This window comes from Desmodus rotundus, chromosome 3, assembly GCF_022682495.2.
Source record: "Desmodus rotundus isolate HL8 chromosome 3, HLdesRot8A.1, whole genome shotgun sequence".
Taxonomy (NCBI): Eukaryota; Metazoa; Chordata; class Mammalia; order Chiroptera; family Phyllostomidae; genus Desmodus; species Desmodus rotundus.
In genome coordinates this window covers 67,744,450-67,763,451 of record NC_071389.1, presented here as the reverse complement: position 1 = coordinate 67,763,451, position 19,002 = coordinate 67,744,450, and the positions used below count along the sequence as shown (strand labels likewise).

The 19,002-nt window shown below is 35.5% G+C and overlaps 1 protein-coding gene across 2 annotated transcripts in view; it reads left to right on the top strand.

Moving 5' to 3' along the window:
- The window catches only part of GLMN (glomulin, FKBP associated protein), a 42,029-nt gene extending 23,029 nt beyond the window's left edge, over positions 1-19,000 (top strand). For both annotated transcript variants that reach the window (XM_053921012.1, XM_053921014.2), the window contains exons 9-19: positions 571-624; positions 1,969-1,999; positions 2,104-2,193; positions 3,103-3,144; positions 3,249-3,322; positions 4,476-4,560; positions 5,116-5,225; positions 6,010-6,073; positions 17,663-17,786; positions 18,572-18,654; positions 18,767-19,000. In XM_053921012.1, the coding sequence (XP_053776987.1) occupies positions 571-624; positions 1,969-1,999; positions 2,104-2,193; positions 3,103-3,144; positions 3,249-3,322; positions 4,476-4,560; positions 5,116-5,225; positions 6,010-6,073; positions 17,663-17,786; positions 18,572-18,654; positions 18,767-18,883 (874 nt within the window). In that variant the 3' untranslated portion in view covers positions 18,884-19,000. The remainder of the gene's footprint in view (positions 1-570; positions 625-1,968; positions 2,000-2,103; positions 2,194-3,102; positions 3,145-3,248; positions 3,323-4,475; positions 4,561-5,115; positions 5,226-6,009; positions 6,074-17,662; positions 17,787-18,571; positions 18,655-18,766) is intronic.
- The last annotated feature ends 2 nt before the right edge of the window (positions 19,001-19,002 follow it).

Below are 19,002 nucleotides of genomic sequence, written 5' to 3'. Positions count from 1 at the left end.
GCACACTGTCCCACCAAAATGACTTCAGTACGTATATTAGTTTGCTGGGGCCACCATAACAAAGCACCACAAACTGGGTAGCTTGAAATAACAATTTATTGTTTCACAGTTCTGGAGGCTAGAAGTTTGAGGTCAAGAACAGGATTGGTTCCTTCGAGGTCTGTGAAGGAGAATCTGTTACATGCCTCTTGGCCTTACTTCTAGCAATCCTTGATGTTCCTTGGCTTGTAGATGCAACAGTCTTCTCTGCTTTTGCGTTCATAGGTTGCTCTCCCTGTATGCATGTCTCTGTCTTTTTTTCCGTAAGCACACCATTCATATTGGATTAGGACTCTCACTAATTATCTCAGTTTAACTTGATTACCACCAGTGTAGGGGGTTCCTGCTCTGCCCCTGCCCATTTCTACCCCAATTTAAAAAAAAGGCCTTATCTCTAAATAAGGTCATATGCTGAGGTAGAGGTGGTGGAGGTTAGGATTCCACTATATCTTTTTTTGAGGGAGACAGTTCAACTCATAACTTTATGTATGTCAAATTTCTAAAAATACATGTATTTTTCTTCTATTTTAGCCCATCGTACCTTTTGCGATTTAATATGGGGCATATTGAAGTCTTTTTGCAAAGGTAAGATCATTCACATGGCATCTCAGAATTAAGTAGTAGTACTAAAATAGTCCTTGTCAAGATCAGGAGCAACTACCTTCTATTTTCTAGGCCTTAATTAATTAATTCATTATTTTATAAAACAATGAAGCACATATATACAAGAGAGACAGAAATGAGTCAAAAGTTTTTCACATCAAAATCTCTTTTATATAAGGGGATTTCCAGTCTTCAACTTCTGAGGTTTCTTCCCTTATTTCAGAAGTTGGTAAATTAAAACACCTCAATTCCCCCATAGCTCCTGTAGCACCTCTGTCTAAGGAGGCATGGTCAGTAAAAGCGATTAATACATGTTTTTCCTTCATGGATACAACCTTTGCATCAAAAGGAAGGAGGTGTCTTGAGTCTACCTGTTAAAACTTAGGTCGACAGTGATATCATTCAACAACTTTTTTCAAAAGCAAGACTTTCTCTTTTAAAAAATTACAAAGTAACTTTAAGAATTTTGCAAACCTATATGCTGTGTTTTCTTTTCCTATAACATGTATAAATTATCTCTTGAGATCAGTCAGGGCCTTTCAGTACTGTCTCTAGGAACACTAGTGACAATTTATCAAACCCATCTCTTCCTAGGTGACGGAAAATTTTTAACAGGGCAAATGTCCAAAGGCTTAATGTCCAGCCTACAAGGCAGGAGTTTCCAAGGGTCTCCTGGCACAAGTAGTTATTAACTCTTGAATTTACTGTATTTGTATGTCTTAATGATTTTACATTCTTTTTATTTAGTTTCTGTATATTCATACAATGAGAGTGTGTATTGACTTGAATCTGAAGTTCTGTATTCCTCAGATTTCCAAACGGTTTAGTCATTGAGCCAAAAACAACACTTGTAACTCCTTGCATGGTTAGAATAAGAACCTAGAGCCTAACATTATATTTTCTTGCCGATCTTAAATATTTAGTTAACAATGATTATAAACCTTTAAAAAGTATTATTACAAATGGAAACCATTCAATCTTTTTATATAAAAAGATTTGAAAAGATTTTTCAGATTAACTAACTGGCATACGCAGTACTATATGTATAGTCACCTCTTAGCACTTGCTGTTTGAAGATCTGTTGGTTTGATACCATGAAACAAGCCCTGAGTGAGCTGATTTTGGTCGTATTTGGATGTCATTAGCCAAATCAAAAGATCACCAATGTAAGAATTTTTGACTAAGTTCTTTAACAGAATTTCCCCTTAATGATACACATGTTTCAAGTCTTTACATTTCAGTTTTTGTTTTCTATTTCCTAAAACAAAAAATCAATCTAAAGAAATTTAGAAAGTCATGTCAGTAAATTTTAATATTCTCTTCCAGAACAGAAGAATCTGTTTTGTCCAAAGGACTGGTAAGACTTGTTTTCACCCATCATAATTTAATTTCATAGTTATGCCAGCAAATTCAGCTGTTGCCCTTACTATATATTTTTTCTGCATATATTTTAATCCATAGGATCTGTTGGAGAATGGTTTGCTGAGAATAGAAGACAATAGTCTACTTCACCAGTACTTAGAAATTAAGAGTTTTCTGACTGTACCTCAGGTAAGTAAAATATGGATTCTAATCTTAAAAATAACCCCTTTCCTATTCTGAATTTAAGTAAAGGAATGGCCTTTTGAGACCCCTCTCCCACTTTGTTCTCCATATCCTTTGAAAACTTCAGTCCATGCTGACCAATAGGACTTTCTGTGGTGGTGAAAGTGTCCTGTTACCTGTACGGTACAGTGTGGAAGCCGTACACTGAACACTTGAAATGTGGCTAGTGTGACTAAGGAACTGAATTTTAAATTTCATGTAATTTATATTAGTTAAACTTATATTAGCTGTATGTGGTTGGTGGCTACCATAGTTGACAACATTAGCTTCTAATGGAAAATAAAACTTATTTCTTTAACATTTTGTTTCTCTGGGACCTTGGAAAATGAAGCTCCTTTACTTTTATTATAATTCAAGTCCTGAAGGCTTCATCAAGGCATACATTGTCCTTTCTAGAAAGACATTTTGTTTTTCCCTCCAACGATAGATTTTGCCTAGTACTGTCTGTTAACATAGCCAAGTAGGTCCTTAGATGTCTCCGTAGAGACTTGTTCTTCCACTTATTTCAATAGAAAAACATGGCTTTTGTTAGTGTATTAAGCCTAAATATTTTTAATGATGGATTATATTTCTGCATGTTTGATACCATTTTTGGCCACTCTTCCCATAATTGAAAATTAGCAGTCACTCCTAAGTTTACAACTTTGCAGCACCCCACTCAGTATCACAGAAAGGCCTGCGCTTAGCTTCTGTAGACCTATAGTGGAATGAAAGGTTTGGGGAAAATTTACTTCATTTTTAAATCTTCTACCCTCACTTCTCTGAATTTTTAGTATCTACCATTGATGATATACTTGTTTCTTTGAAGTCAGTATGAGCTATTCACATCTGAATTAAAAATCTTTTTATTTCCAGAGCTTAGTCAAAGTAATGACGCTCTGCCCTGTGGAGACATTGGTATGTAAATATTTGGACTAAATTAATGAGTTACAGTGAGAAATTTTAATAAACAATTTAATCTTTATTCAGTTTATGTAACAGTATTATTTCTTCCATTTTAGAGGAAAAAGGGTTTAGCTATGCTTCAGCTGTATATTAACAAGTTGGATTCTCAAGGCAAATATACGTTATTTAGGTATGTATCAAGAATGGTTAATTGCAAAGTGTGTGGTTGATTTAAAAACCAAATTAATGCCATTTAATTATTCCAGGTTATAGAATTTCAGTATGTTTTAAATGCAATTCAGGTCTACTTGGAAGCCATATTATAATAAATTCTCTCCTCTGTGATGGATAGAGAAGTGTTAATCAAATGTTATGGATACATATATATGCACATATATACTACATGAATAATAGTACATATTTTCTTCAGTTAGTGTAGATACTGTAAAACTAAAAAAGACTTAAAAGATTAAGCAGATTGTTAAGGGTCCTGCTAGAACTTTACATATGTCAATAATTTCCATTATTCACAGTTGAAATTAATGGCTCTGGAGTCATGAGAGGCTATTCACTTTAAGTTAATAGTTGAGCCTATTAATAATGCTATTTGAGGGAAAAAGTAACTGAGTTAAAGAAGAGCCAGGTTTCTATAAAAGGCCAAATAGTAACTACAGGCTTTATGGGCTAGTCTCTGTTGCAAATGCTCAGTTTTGTCTTTGTAGTAAGGGTAGGTGTGTTCCAATAAAACAAACCGCAGACTGGATTTGGCCTGCAGATCTTACTGTACTTTGTTGACATTTAGGTAATAAAAGTTAGTTAAAAACAGATTTGGGCGTCATTAAAGTGTTAAGAAGTCATCTTTGGGATTGGCCAGAACTACTCTTAATCCTATCTTTTCTTCATTTCTATTAATAGAGTCAGAGCAGATACAGGAAATCTCAATTTTATGCTTAGGTCTTACACCTGCTCTGCTCTACCTGTATTCCTCAGATTGATTTTCCTTTCTTTGCAATTAAGTTAGTCTAACCAGGCTAGTCTACTTTCACAGGGAAGAATTTGGGGAGGTTTTAGGTGATTATACTAGTACCCATTCTTGCCATATTAAATCACTGCAACTATATGCATAAAAAGACTCAAATTTGATTTGATCCAGTAAAACAGAATTTGCTAGTTAGAGCAATAACCATAATAGGTGACTTGATAGTTGGTTAACATCTTGCTAATTGTCTTCACTGGTTTTTGTATTCCTAGAAATAGCACGTGACCAATTTGAATTTGTAAAACCTGTATCATTATAATGCAGTCCAGGATAATTTCAAATATATTTTTATTTTGCTTTCAAGGTGCTTATTGAATACAAGTAATCACTCGGGTGTGGAGGCCTTTGTTATTCAAAATATCAAAAATCAAATTGACATATCATTAAAGGTAAGAGCATAGCTAAGGTATCAGTTATCAGTTTATTTTATTTTTGTAGGATTTATTTATTTGTAGAATACGTTAATATTGATTTTTAACCTATGGATTATTTTTTCTATTTCTCTCTTCAGGGTATATATTTTTTCTCATTTCTCTTTCTTTTTTAAAAACCTGAATTTTGAAACGTTCTTAATTATAGATTTAAATTGTATTATTTGTGCTGATAACATGACTTCTTTTTGTTTTGCTGTATACTTCTGAAATATTAGTGGAAACTGAAATCTAATCTGTTTGTGAATACTCAGAAATTGCATTTAGAAAAGAGAGAGAGAAGAAGAATGCCCCAGTGTTCACAAACTGGCAGAGTTTGTTCCAGGTGTCTGGGATAGTGACTGACAGAATGGAAATTAAAGATACATATATATATATATATATATATCTTTATATAATAAAAAAATATATATTTAATGTGTAATAGTTTACGTGGATGGTATCAAGGTATTAGAAAACACATTTATCAAGCTATTATTTAAAGCCTTTCTCACTTTTTCTTTTGCTTTACAGAGAACACATAACAACAAATGGTTCAGAGGACCACAGCTAATTTCTCTTCTAGATTTGGTACTCCTTCTCCCAGAGGGTGCTGAAACAGATCTACTGCAAAACTCAGATAGGTGAGGTGATCATTCCTAATGTTCACAAAGTAAATTGAGAATAACATGGGAAAGAAACCTGAAGTAATAAAATGTATTTTCCTGATTTTACATGATCTGTGGTTAATTCATAGGAGTACATAAAGATTTTCATATGTAAGTAGTTAGGTACTATGTAAAAACATAATCAAAAGCCCTTCTTTCCAGAAGTACGACCAACAGTATGATTTTGTACCTTTAACATACCCAGCATTCCCGTGTACCTCGTAGAGACCTACAGCATTGGTGACTAAAAACCAAGGGTCTCGTGTATAACTCATGCAAAGTGTTTGTGTTTAGGTTTTATTGTTTTGTTTTCTAGGACATCATGTTTTTTTCATATATAACATGTCATTTCACTTTCATTATGCTGTTGTAGAATGGTTATTGAGAAATGGTCATAAGTATTTATAAAAGGAACTTTAATATTCAGGAAACAACAGGTGATATACTCAAATATTAGGGATAACAAGGCTTCCTTGGGAGGAAAACAACTGTTTTTCACAGTTGTATTTTGTGAACTTGAAGAACAAGAATGATAAGTTACTACTACAAAAGATACGTTAAAGGGAATACACAGTCACACACAGATTTTCAGCTGCATAGTTCAGCACCCCTAACCCCTGCGTTGTTCAGGGGTCACTTGTACGTTTAATGGCAATCATAATTATAAAAATATAGCCTAAGTTTTAGCTTACTTTATTCTTGAAGTTGCTGTTGGTTTTATAAAACTGTAAGTAACAAATTATATATTTTTAATTAACAGGATAATGGCTTCACTAAATTTATTGAGATATTTGGTTATCAAAGATAATGAAAATGACAATCAGGTAAGTTTTTTTGTGAGTATATTCATAATGCATAAGGAGTGTTTCAGATTTTCCTGTCAATATCTACTTAAGCCAGTATTTCATATCTTACCTAGCTACAAAGGCAGGAAGAAGTGCCAACAATTATTCCGAAACCTGAAGTTAATTCCCAGAAGCCCTTACCACCCCACATCCAGCTTCCCTTTCCTTTTCCTGTTGTACCTCTGCTCTCTTGCTGAAAGCATTGCTTAGACCTGGTGTGGGTGGGTAGGTTGGAAGTCCTAAGTCATCTAACCTTTTGGAGCTCAACATACGTCTGGATGTCTTGTTCAGTTGCCTCATGTCTTCCTCCGTTGCCTCACACCTATGAGTCATGATTTCAGTCTGAGCTGTATAAAATAAAACCATCTGATATTGGATGTCCCTCATCAAACATGACAAATTGAAGTGTTTTCAGCGCTAAACTCTGTTCATAGCACCTTTTGGATAATGTGTGGGAAGTTGGATTTATTTTTGATAGTGCATCATTAGAGGTATTCAATAAATAGAAAACTATTTGAAGGAGTTTTGTCATACAGTAAAATTACATTTGCTTTTTATCATCTCTCTTTCCACCTACTCTATTCTAATAGTTGCTTTCCCTGTGTGTCATATCTATTAACTTTAACTACCTGAATCACATGTGCTGTTAATCTGTTTCTTGTTTTAGAAAGTAATAAAAGAAACGAAAATAGTTGACTTTTATAGTTGACAGATGCCTAAGAGCTTTGGTTTTTTGTTTTTTTGTTTTAAGTGTATCATGATTTGAAATAAAAAGTTTATGAAAAAAGTAGCAGTTTGCTTCCCTCTTGATTAAATCTAGTCCACTCAGTGATTTCACCTATTCATAGTCCCTCTTCTGCCAAAAACAGTTATTTGCTATCATTGATAGTGCTTACTCTGCCTGGATGCCTTGTTCTTTTCTAACATTGTATTGTGAAATTTTTCAAACATACAGCCAAGTTGAAAGGCTGTTACAGTGACCACTGATTACCTACCTATTTACTCTTACGTGTATCCACCCATCAGTCTCTTAAATTTTTTGACACATTTCAGGGTAAACATTAGCATACTTCCCCCTAAATATTTCAGCATTGAGTTAAATATCTGTGTGTAGTTTATCTTTGAATAAAAATTTACAGAAAGTGGAATGCACAGAATTTAAGTGTATATTCACAGTTTTAACAAATGCGTAGATCTGTATTTTCCAAATCCATATCAAATATAGAATATTACTATCATCACATGAAGTTCCCTGTTTCCCAACCCAGTTAATTCTGACCTCATCACTCCAAACCTCTCTCTCCCCCCGCCAGTGGCAACCACTATTCTGGTCAGGTGCTTTATCATTTATTCTTCACAGTGCTCTAAGTACTCTTTATTTTTTACTTTTCATAGGTAACATAGGTACAGAAAGGATCTTTAATTTGCACAAGGACACACCTAGTGTCCAGAACCTTTGAAGTACAAATTAGTAAATCCTAATGCCTGAAGGAGTTTTTGATAAAAGTAGAAAAGATAACAAGTAAAATTGAACAACAGTGAAGGCCCTTTTTCAGGAAGGTGTCCTTAGGGTGAGGTTCAAGTTTTTACTTTTTCAGTAATCTAGAAAGGCCTTGCCTATAGATGATCTGATTTGCCTGACAGGAAGACAAAGAATATTCTTGATTAAGAGTAACAGATTTATCAGGTACGGAGCACTGGGTACTACAGGGGCAGCAATAGGCCTCTGCCGAGGGAGGGAAAACAGAGCAGTTTAGCATTATGCAATGTCAGCTATGATATTCACAGCTAGTGCTTCACTTTTATTTGGCTTGAACATTATGTGGTGAAGAAAAGGATAAAACCAGCTTATAAGATTGTTTTCTTATTTAAAGGTTTTAAAATTTTTTTTATAGGAATCAAATATTCCAAAGTATTGCCATACAAGTTACCATAAGAATTGTGTACCAAGGAAATTAGCAAAAAAACCAGTCCGAGATGGCAACCTGGCATCTTTTCAGGCAGCTTAAGAGCCTGTTCTTCGTGGAAGCATTTCTCCCAAGTGCAGTAGGTCATGTGTATAAATGAGAGGCAAATCTGTTTGCTGTGGTTAATCAAAAAATGACAGCTTCTGAATTTTTAGAAATTTTTATTAAAGGAGAAGTAAGATACTCTAGTAATTCTGAATTGTAGGCAGTTCTATTCAAAGAACTACCAGTACCTATTTTTGAGCAGTTAAGTGTGCTGTGTGCTAAGAGGATAACTAGTCAGATGAAAAGCTGGAAAGCAGTCCTGGCTGGTGTAGCTCCAGCCTGAGAACCAAAGGGTTGCCAATTGGATTCCCAGTCAGGGCACATGCCTGGGTTGCAGGCCAGGTCCCCAGTAGGGGGTGTGCAGGAGGTAACCACATGACGTTTCTCTCCCTTTCTTCTTCCCTTCCCCCTCTCTAAATATACATAAATAAAGAATCTGATTTATTTTTTTTAATCAGTCCATATGTACTTTCTTTTTTATTTTTTTATTTTTTAAATTAATTTATTTTTATTCAGTTACAATTGTATTTTCTCCCCATCCCTCCACCCCACCCCAGCCAATCCCACCTCCCTCCCCCACCTCTACCCTCCCCGTTGATTTTGTCCTTGTGTCCTTCATAGTAGCTCCTATAGACCCCTCTCCCCACTATCCCCTCCCACTCCCCTCTGGCTATTTATTGTTACATTGTTCTTAATTTCAATGTCTCTGGTTATATTTTGTTTGCTTTTTTCTTTTGTTGATTATGTTCCAGTTAAAGGTGAGATCATATGGTATTTGTCGCTCACCACCTGGCTTATTTCACTTAGCATAATGCTCTCCAGTTCCATCCATGCTGTTGCAAAGGGTATAAGCTCCTTCTTTCTCTCTGCTGGGTAGAATTCCATTGTGTAAATGTACCATAATTTTTTGATCCACTCATTTGCTGATGAGCACTTAGGTTGCTTCCAGTACTTGGCTATTGTAAATTGTGCTGCTATGAACATTGGGCTGCATAGGTTCTGTTGGATTGGTGTTTCAATAATCTTATTTTTTTAAAAAGCTGAAAAGCAATTCAGAAAGTTGTATAGGAAAATTAAATAAGAACCAGTCTTTCAATTTTGAATCACTTTCAAAATAAAGTGATTCATAATTGAATAATAATCCATTTCTTTTCCTGCTATTTTGGGTTTCTGTCAGATGACTTATTTTTTCATAAGTCATTCCCTTTCTCATCCTACTATTTCATGCCTCTTTATTTCTCTGCATAAGTTACAGGCATCTTCGCTCACACTTCATTTTCATATAACTTTTCTTGAACTTCGAACCTGCATCTCTACTAGTAAAACCAACTTAGGTTTTTATACCTAATGTTCTCTATCATTTGCAGATATCTTTAAATGTGGGTTAGCTGTTTTGAATTATAATAATATTCTAATACTAATTGTATCTCTTACCACTGTACTTCCTATTTATATCCTTTCCCATCCGCCTGTTACACCCATTCTTTTTCTTACATCGTGATTGTAATATGTAGAATGAAAGCAAAGTCAAGGGAAGCAATTTGAGATTGTAAAGGCCACAAGTGTCAGGAATTTTTAAAAACTGAATTATGTAATGTATGAATATATGCTTTTTATTTAGGAAAATCTATAAATATCTGGCATATATACACATGTAATTTTGTATAATCCATTTTGGGTTCTGTTTCTTTCTCCAAGATTACAACATGCCCCGTATGTGTCATTTGCAGAACCAGATGACTTAGTGATAAATATCACTTAATACTCAAGTGATAGAAGTTCTACAATATTCATAAATAAAAGTCATACAAGTTAGCAGAAAGGGATAAAAGTGTTATACATTTTCTCTTTATTTTTTCATTATATGGTTGATTATGTCCTTTGCAAGGTCCCTGTTTGTTCTGGTAATAAATTTCATTGTGGCGTGGAACTACCTAGTCTTCCTTTTATGAGTATGATGCCAGTGAATTTTGGAATGTATAGTTAAGCTTTAGAACTGAAAAAATTTCAGACCTGTTCCATCAGTGAGACTACTTGTATTGAAAGCAAGCATTTGTGAACATTTCAAATTTTTATCCTTATAACTTTTTTAAAAGATTAGGTTCCTTTTTGTAGATATTTAAGATAAATCTTAAAATTACTTTCTTTGTAGTTTTTTAAAAAGCTCTAATAACCTTAATGTTAGTTGTGAAGCTTAATATAACACTGTCTATAAAATTGTCAAGTTTTGTAATCAAATTATATTGATGACCTTTGTATTTTCAAAATGAATTTTATTGAGGAAGATATTTTTTCCTCAGATTCATGGCAATTATAAAACTTTAATCCAGCATGTATAAAATTGCCTTCAAAATCTTTTTTTATTGAATTTATTGGGGTGACATTGGTCAAAATTATGTAGGTTTCAGGTCTATAATTTTATAACACATCATCTGTATACTATATTGTGTGCTCACCCCCCCCCCCCCCCCCCCCGCCAAGTCCAGTCTCCTTCCATCACCATTTATCCCCCCTGTACCCTCTTCTACCTCCCCTCCCCCTCTGGTAATCATTATACTGTTGTCTGCATCTATGAGGGTTTTTTGTTTTGTTTTGTTTTGTTTTGTTTTGTTTGTTAATCCTTTCAGGTTTTTTCACCAAGCCCTACAACTTGCTTCCCCTCTGACAGCTGTCAGTCTGTTCTCTACCTATGAGTCTGTTTCTATTATGTTTCTTAGCTTATTTTGTTGGTTAGATTCCACGTATGAGTGAAATCATGTAGTACTCATTTTTTTCTGACTGGCTCGTTTCACTTAGCATAGTGCTCTCTAGGTCCATCCATACTGTTGCAAAGCATAAGATTTTTTTTTTGAGCAGTGTTTCAGTGTGTAAATGCACCACAGCCTTTTACCCACTCACTCATCTACTGATGGGCACTTGGGCTGCTTCCAAGTCTTGGTGATTGTAAATAACAGAGCATTGAACATAGGGTGCATCTATTCTTTTAAATTAGTGTTTCGATTTCTTTAGATGTACTCCCAGATCAAAATCTTTTTTATTAGAAGAAAAATAATAAAAAGGTATAAAAATACAAAACCATGGTCACGTTGAACTGGTGATCTGAAACTTTAAATAGTGACAATATTCAGAAATATATCAACTCTCTAATTAGTAAACTTTGACTTTGAGGCACATTCTAGAAAGAAAATAAGTGTAAGACTTTAAAGTTAGAATTACGTAAAATACAATTTCATCAAAACTAAATGTCCAATGAAAATGATAGACTAACATGTTGTAAGTTTTGCCAGTATTTACTGAATTGGAAATAAACTGTGGGTCTTTAAAACTTAAGTGGAAATTTTTGACAGGAGTACAAGTGACAGCAGAAGGCTAGCAGTTATCTTTTTGCCAGAAACACTACAAAGTTGTTTGAAATCAGTGTAGTTTATTTTGGAAAGCATTGGTATCTAAGGAATTCCCTCTAGATCTTATATATTGTAAAGGTGGTGAAAATTGTTAATTTTAAAAGTTCACTGAGTAGCCACTCTTAAAACTTTTTCAGTGATCAGAGCTAAGCATGACCACTGTATCATATCAAAGTTCATTTATTGTTCCTTTGGAAAGTTCTAGGTAGGACATGTGAACTCAGGAATAATATATTTTTCTAACAGAAAAACAGTTATCATTTAGTAAGTGTTTTCAAAAACTGAGTAGCAAAGTTGACATATATGTCTGATTTTCTGGCATGCATAAGAAATGAAATTTGAAACTATGGGGAAACATGATATTTCCATATGTTAAACTTATCTATGGGTTGCAAAAGACTTTATTATAGAGGTTAGGCTTAAATGTATTTGCTTTAAGTAATATATGTTCCTGGCATTAAAGAATAGAATATTAATAATAAATATTGTCTGAATATAATAAAATTAGATATATTGTTACATCTCATTTCTCATAAACTTTTAATCATTACTTTCTAAGGGAGAAATTTAAAACATTTAAGGAAAATGTCTGATAACCGATATGTTTGCTTTTTAAAATCCTGTATCAGTGAGTAAATAGGTTAAACTTGGCTGAAGAGAATTGATGAAGTTTATTTCTTCATTTACACCAAAGATTGAATGTAAAACATTAAGTTTATCATCATTTTGGGAATAAGATTTCAAAGAATTTCTGTTACTAAGTAAAAGTGAATAGGTGAAAGAATGAATTACAACTTAAAGCAATTTTTTAAAAAGGAAACCTTTTCCTGTCCTTAATAGGTATGGTTTTGTAAATATTTTCTTCCAAAGAGAAGAGACTTTTAATTTGATGAAATTCAGTATATCAATTTATTGTTTTATATGGTTTATACTATTTAGGCTCTGTGAAATCTTTGCTTAACCCAAGGTCACAAAAATTTTTTAACAGTGTTTTATTTCCTTTTTTTGTTTTAAGTTTTATTTTTCAATTACGGTTTACATTCACTATTATTTTGTATTATTTTCAGGTATACAGCATAGTGATTACACAATCCCATACTTTATGAAGTGTTCCCCCGATATTTCCAGTATACATAGTTATTACAATATTATTTTTAGAAGATTTTATTTATATGTTTGTTTATTTTTTAGAGAGATGGGAAGGGAGGTAGAGAGGGAGAGAAGTATCAATGTGTGGTTGACTCCCCCATCCCCCCTACTGGACACCCAGTCTGCAACCCAGGCATGTTTCCTGACTAGGAATTGAGTCAGTAACCCTTTGGTTTGCAGGCACCCAATCCACTGAACCACAGCATCCAGGGCTCAATTCTTCACCTTTTTTAAGTGAACGCAGTAAATGTTTACATTTGACAAAACTAGGTGTGAGTAAAAGGGTGTTTTCTCTGTACTCTATTTTGTTTGAATGTGTTTTGATTTGTAGATGGTCATCAGTAACCTTTGTAGCCTTGAAAGCCTTCAGTGATACTGGTTAGTAATAGTGTATTCTACCTGTAAGCTTAGAGGTAAAGGGGAAGAAGATTAAAGGGGGCGGGGGCGGTAGAGAAAGGTGAAAGACCAGAGATAGGGATGAACGAGAACTGAGAGCAGTGGGCGCGTGTGGCAGAGTAACGTGCTCAGTATCCTCTGTGACAGCACTGGTTGAAGAAGTGCTGCCCCACTACCACATACCCCATGTTTTCCATGAGAAGACAAGAAAACTTTCTATTATGGAGATGGGAGTTTAAAAACAAAATTTAAAATGTTTTGAAAAGTATACAGTTAAAACAGGTTCCTTATTTAAAAATCAAGTTAAATAAAGCAAAAAGAAAAGTCACAATCAAAATCCCACCATCCATTGTTGATATTGCAGTGTATGTCCTAGGCTGTATGCCAGTACATCTGTATATACTGTTCTGTTTTTTAACAATGAGATCACACTGTAAGAATCATACTGTTTGTAATCTTTTTCTAAAATTTATTTTTGTATTGTTCAGTTACAGTTGTCCCACTTTTTTCCACCATTGCTCTCCCCCGACCTACAGCCAATCCCCACCCTATTGTCCGTGCCTGAGTCCTCTGTGTAATCTTTTTTTCACTCACCAATATGTACTGAAGAACAATATTTTAATGGCTATGTAGTTTTCCATTGTGTAGATATATCACAAGATTTACTTAACCAATCTATTGTGAAATATTTTCATTACTTCCAATTTTTCACTAAACATTTTTGTAAACATCTCTGCTGTGGAATCATTATAACATATATATTTTTAAAAATCTTATTTATTTTTAGAGAGAGGGGAAAGGAGAGAGTAGAGAGGGAATATGATGTGCGGGAGAAACAGTAATCAGTTGCCACTCTCAAACCCCCAACTGGGGACCTGGCCTGCAACCCAGGCATGTGCCTTGACTGGGAAATGAACCAGCGACCTTTCTGTCCACAGGCCAGCACTCAGTCCACTGAGCCACACTAGCCAGGGCACAACATACAATTTAAACTACTTCTCAAGGGTAAGTTCATAGATGCTGAGTGAAAATGTATGCATATTTTTGAATTTACAGGTTCTTGAGAGTTCCTCTCAAGAACTTCACTTTTCCTAGCATTGTAAGAGTAATGAGAAAGGACAGATTTAAAAGAATATGTGTGACAGTCCCTAAAGTTATTGATTATTCAACATAGATATGGATAGGTTTTATCTGGAGGACTATATGGAAAATGTCAATACTTGGATTAAAAGTTCATTGCAAAATAGGTTTTCAAGTAGTCTAGTTCTAGTTAAGGATCAGTGGTTTCCTTTCTTTTTTTATTTTCCCTTAAATAATTTTTTATTTTTCAATTAAAGTTGACATACAATATTAGTTTTGGGTGTACAACCCAGTGATAAGACATTATATAACTTACTAAGTCATCACCCCGATAAATCTGGTATCCATCTGATACCAGATATCAGGGGTGTCAAACTCATTTTAACTGGGGGGGCCACATCAGCCTCGCAGTTGCTTCAAAGGGCCGAAATAATTTTAGGACTGTATAAATGTAACTACTTCTTAACTGTTAAGGAGTTGAAATTACATTTGGCCCTTTGAAGGCAACTGCAAGGCTCATGTGGCCCCCAGTGACCATGAGTGTGACACCGCTGCCGTACATAGTTACTACAATATTATTGAGCATATTCCCTATTCTGTAACTACCAATTTATATTTCTTAATCCCATCACCTTTTTCACCCAATCCCCTAAACCTCCCTTCCATTTTAAAGAAGACCCTTTAACCTTTCTTGTAATACTGGTTTGGTGGTGATGAACTCTTTCAGCTTTTTGTTATCTAGGAAGCTCTTTATCTGTCCTTTGATTTTAAATGATAGCTTTGCTGGGTAATCTTGGTTGTAGATCTTTGCTTTTCATCACTTTGACTATTTCTTGCCACTCCCTTCTGGCCTGCAAAGTTCCTGTTTGAGAAATCAGCTGACAGTCTTATGGGAGCTCCCTTGTAGGTAACTTCTTTTCTCTTGCTGCTTTTAAGTTTTCTCTTTGTCTTCAACCTTTTGTATTTTATTTATAATGTGTCTTGGTGTGGGCCTCTTTGGGTTCATCTTGTTTGGGACTCTCTACTTCCTGGACTTGTATGTGTATTTCCTTCACTGGGTTAGAGAAGTTTTCTATGATTATTTTTCACACAGGTTTTCAATCCCTTGTGCTCTCTTCTGCTTTTGGTAACCCCATGATATGAATGGTGGTATGCCTGAAGTTGTCCCAGGGGATCCTTTTAGTATCTTCTTTGGGGGCGGGGAGGGATTAGTTTTGCTGCTCTGATGGGGTGTGTTCTGCTTCCTTATCTTCCAAATTGCTGATATGATACTCTGCTTCATCTACGCCACTGTTGATTCCCTGTAATGTATTCATTTCAGTTAGTGTATCTATTTCTGACTAGAGCTTTCTTACGGTTTCTAGGTTTCCTATCTCTCTGTTGATCTCACCAAGTTCATCTACTCTTCCCCTAAGTTCACTGAGCATCCTTATAAACAGTGTTTTCAACTCTGCATCTGAAAGATTATGTGGCTCCGTTCTGTGTAGTTCTTTTTCTGTAGTTTGTTATTTCATTTGGGACACGTTTGTCTGTCTCCTCACTTTGGCCGCCTCCCTGTGTTTGTTTCTATGTATTAGGTAAAGCAGCTACATCTCCTGGGCTTGGTAGAAGGACCTTATGTAGTGGATGTCATGTAGGGTCCAGTGGCACAGCCTACCTAGTCTCCCAAGTTGGGCACTCCAGATGTGCCCTCTTTGTGGGCTGTATACACCCTTCTATTGTAGTTGAGCCTTGATTGCTGTTGGCATGTCAGTGGCGACAGTTTACCCCAGGAAGATCAGCTACAAGGACTGGCTGTGACCACCATGGAGGATCAGCTGTGCAGGGGCTTACCCCACAGAGCAGGACTTCAGCAGGACTCAGGTGCCCACTGAGTCTGCCCTTTGTGTCACTTGTGGAGGTGGCTCTGGGGAGTCACAGGAGATGCAGACCAAGGCCAGTGGCCACCTGTGTTCTGCCCAGGGCCACCCAACATGAGCTATAAAACAATTTACTGATAGCTGCTGCTTGCGCTGGGCTTGGAGGTGCCCAGGAGATGTCAAGCTACTAACCCAAGTTGCTGTCACTGGGGCCACTTAGCAAGAGGTGTGGGGCATGCGGAGGCCAGATGCTGCTTGTTTGAGAGATGTTAGGCAAATCTGAAGCATGAGCCAAGACAGGCAGTTTGTATGGAAAAGCTACTGGAAACTGTGTGGGTCGACAAATTGGGTGGAGTGGGGTTTCTGAATCACCAGGGCAGGGCAAAGTAATAATCAGGTTCATAAGGTGCCTATCTGTCCACTGTCTAGGGGAAGGACTCAGAAAACAGTGGCCTCTGCCTGCACTTTTGAGAGAAGGCTGCCCCCTCGCTCTCACTGTGCTGCCAGACACTCAGTTCCTCCCCATAAGTCCCTGGTGCCTTTCGAGCTCCTGCCACAGCACTGGAGCTCAGAGTGAGTCCAAATTCATTCCTTTAAGAGGAACACCTGGAGCTCCAGCAGCCCTCCCATCTCAGCCACAATCCCTGCTGATTTTTGTAGCGGGATGTTATGGGGACTTCTCTTCCTGGCACTGGAAGCCTGGGCTGAGGGCCTGCTTTGGGGATGGGACACCTCACTACTCAGGGGGTAGCTCTGCAGCCAAGGTATCCCTCCTTTTAAACCACCAGAGGTGGGTGTGGGACCAGTGCATTCCTATTCTACCAGTCTCGATGTGGTTTCTTTATAACCTTAGTTGTAGGACTTCTGTTTAGCTAGATTACAGTCAGTTCTGAATGGTGGTTGTATAGTTTAGTTGTAATTTTGATGTGGTTGTGGAAGGAAGCGAGTACCACATTTACCTATGCCACCATCTTGACCAGAACTTCCTAAGTTTCCTCTTTTTTACCTAAGATGTTTTCCTTTGTAAAGAGTACCTGGAAACTTAGTAATATCAATGAACTTTATTTATTTATTTTTAATTAAGACTGTGTGACTCCCCTCCTTGTACTCTTGGAATAAAAATGTCTAATATGTATGACCAAATAAACCTAAGCTGTCCCAGGCAGTTAAAATCTCCATTTACATTTATCACCAAGAAAGTCCATTTATCAGCTTTGTGTTAGAAAAGTTTCCATCAAAAGGGAAGGAAAAGAATCCTCTAGAACTAGATCTGTGAGCAGGGTATCATGGAAAGATCGAGAGTTGAAGGGATATATAAGGTAGAGTCATTGTGGGAATGTTTATAGGGAAAGAGAAATGTCTTAGACCATGTATATTATTCTCAAATACTTTTCTCCTGGCCAAAACTTGTAAGTTACTGATCTCAAAACTAGGAGCTGCCAAAATGGCACAGCAGTGAGTGTAGTGACCGAAGTAAATTTTTGTTTTGATTGGTATTCACATAAAATAACTAGATGTAGTAGTGAATGTATTATTAAAGAGTAAATTCTACCTTACAAGGCAAGGATCCTGTCTTAATTCTTGTTTCTCCAACTCTTAAACACATGTATAATAATAGGCAATCAATTGTACCAAATAACTAATTTTTTCATTAATTCTTCTGAACAGACTGGATTATGGACAGAACTTGGAAAAATTGAGAAAAATTACTTAAAGCCACTCCATATGGGACTTAATATGTCAAAAGCACATTATGAAGCAGAAATTAAAAATAGCCAAGAAAATAGCCAAGGTTGGTAATGTGCAATTTCAGTTTTGCTTAGGTCTAAAAAATCAGTCAAATTTTAAAACTATTTATATTCAGAATAAAGAACTTTTTTATCTTGTACTTGTCTAACAGCAAACAAGGAACTATGACAGTAGTCATTTTATTTATAATATAAATTATTCTTAGCAGGTCTATAAGCCAGTTAACACTGAAATTGGATTAACAAAGATTTAAAGCAATTGTAACATATTCTGGTTTAAAAATCTCAAGTCCTAATTAGGAATCTAACTATTACAGGTATTTGTTTGGATATCATTGTGTTCCTATGGTATTGTTTGGTCCACCCTCCCACCGCACCCTCAAGTAAATCTGTACAAATTATGAAAAAGAATCTTAGGTCCAGAATTACTTTTTAAAGTCAGCAGTTCTACAATAATTTTGTGATCTTTTCCATATAGCTATGGTAATATTTCTATAGGCATTACTAGAAATTCTTTTTTAGTGTAATGTGTATAATTCTGATTACATACTGAAGAAAAATTTATAAATTTTTATTCATCCTGTACATGCCAAAACGATGCCAGCTACTTAAACATTAATTCACATGTTACAGAATTTCGATATTTTTATTTGCTAATAGCTTGATTTAAGCATGCCCTTAGCTATTAAACACTAAGACAGTTTACACTAATAGTGGACATATTTTTTTAGGGAATGATGAAAGTCACTTTTAAATTTATTTTTGAAATCTGAGAGTTGTTTTAATGATTAAGCTTGACATGTGACTTTTTTGTTTTCTTCTCTTTCAGAAGTCCAGAAGTCTAGAGACTTTTGTTCTGTAACTGTAGGTGGAGAAGAGATCCCTAATATGCCTCCTGAAATGCAGCTTAAGGTAGATCTGAACTTTTCCTAAGCTACACACATGTGAAGTATTTTATTTTTTTGCTTTGTTTTATTTTGAAATGCAGGCTTTAATAACAACACTGGTTTTCTTGGCTTTGCAGGTCCTACATTCGGCACTTTACACATTTGATTTGATTGAAAGTGTTCTGGCTCGAGTAGAAGAACTCATCGAAATAAAAACAAAGTCTGCCTCTGGAGAAAATACTGGGATAAAGTGAAAGCTCCATTTCCTAAATAAAAGTTAGTAAAATACTGTATTTTCCAATATGATTTAATACCTTTACAAAAAATTTTCTGTAAAACACTGATATAAAAATAAATGTAGCTTTTTCTCATC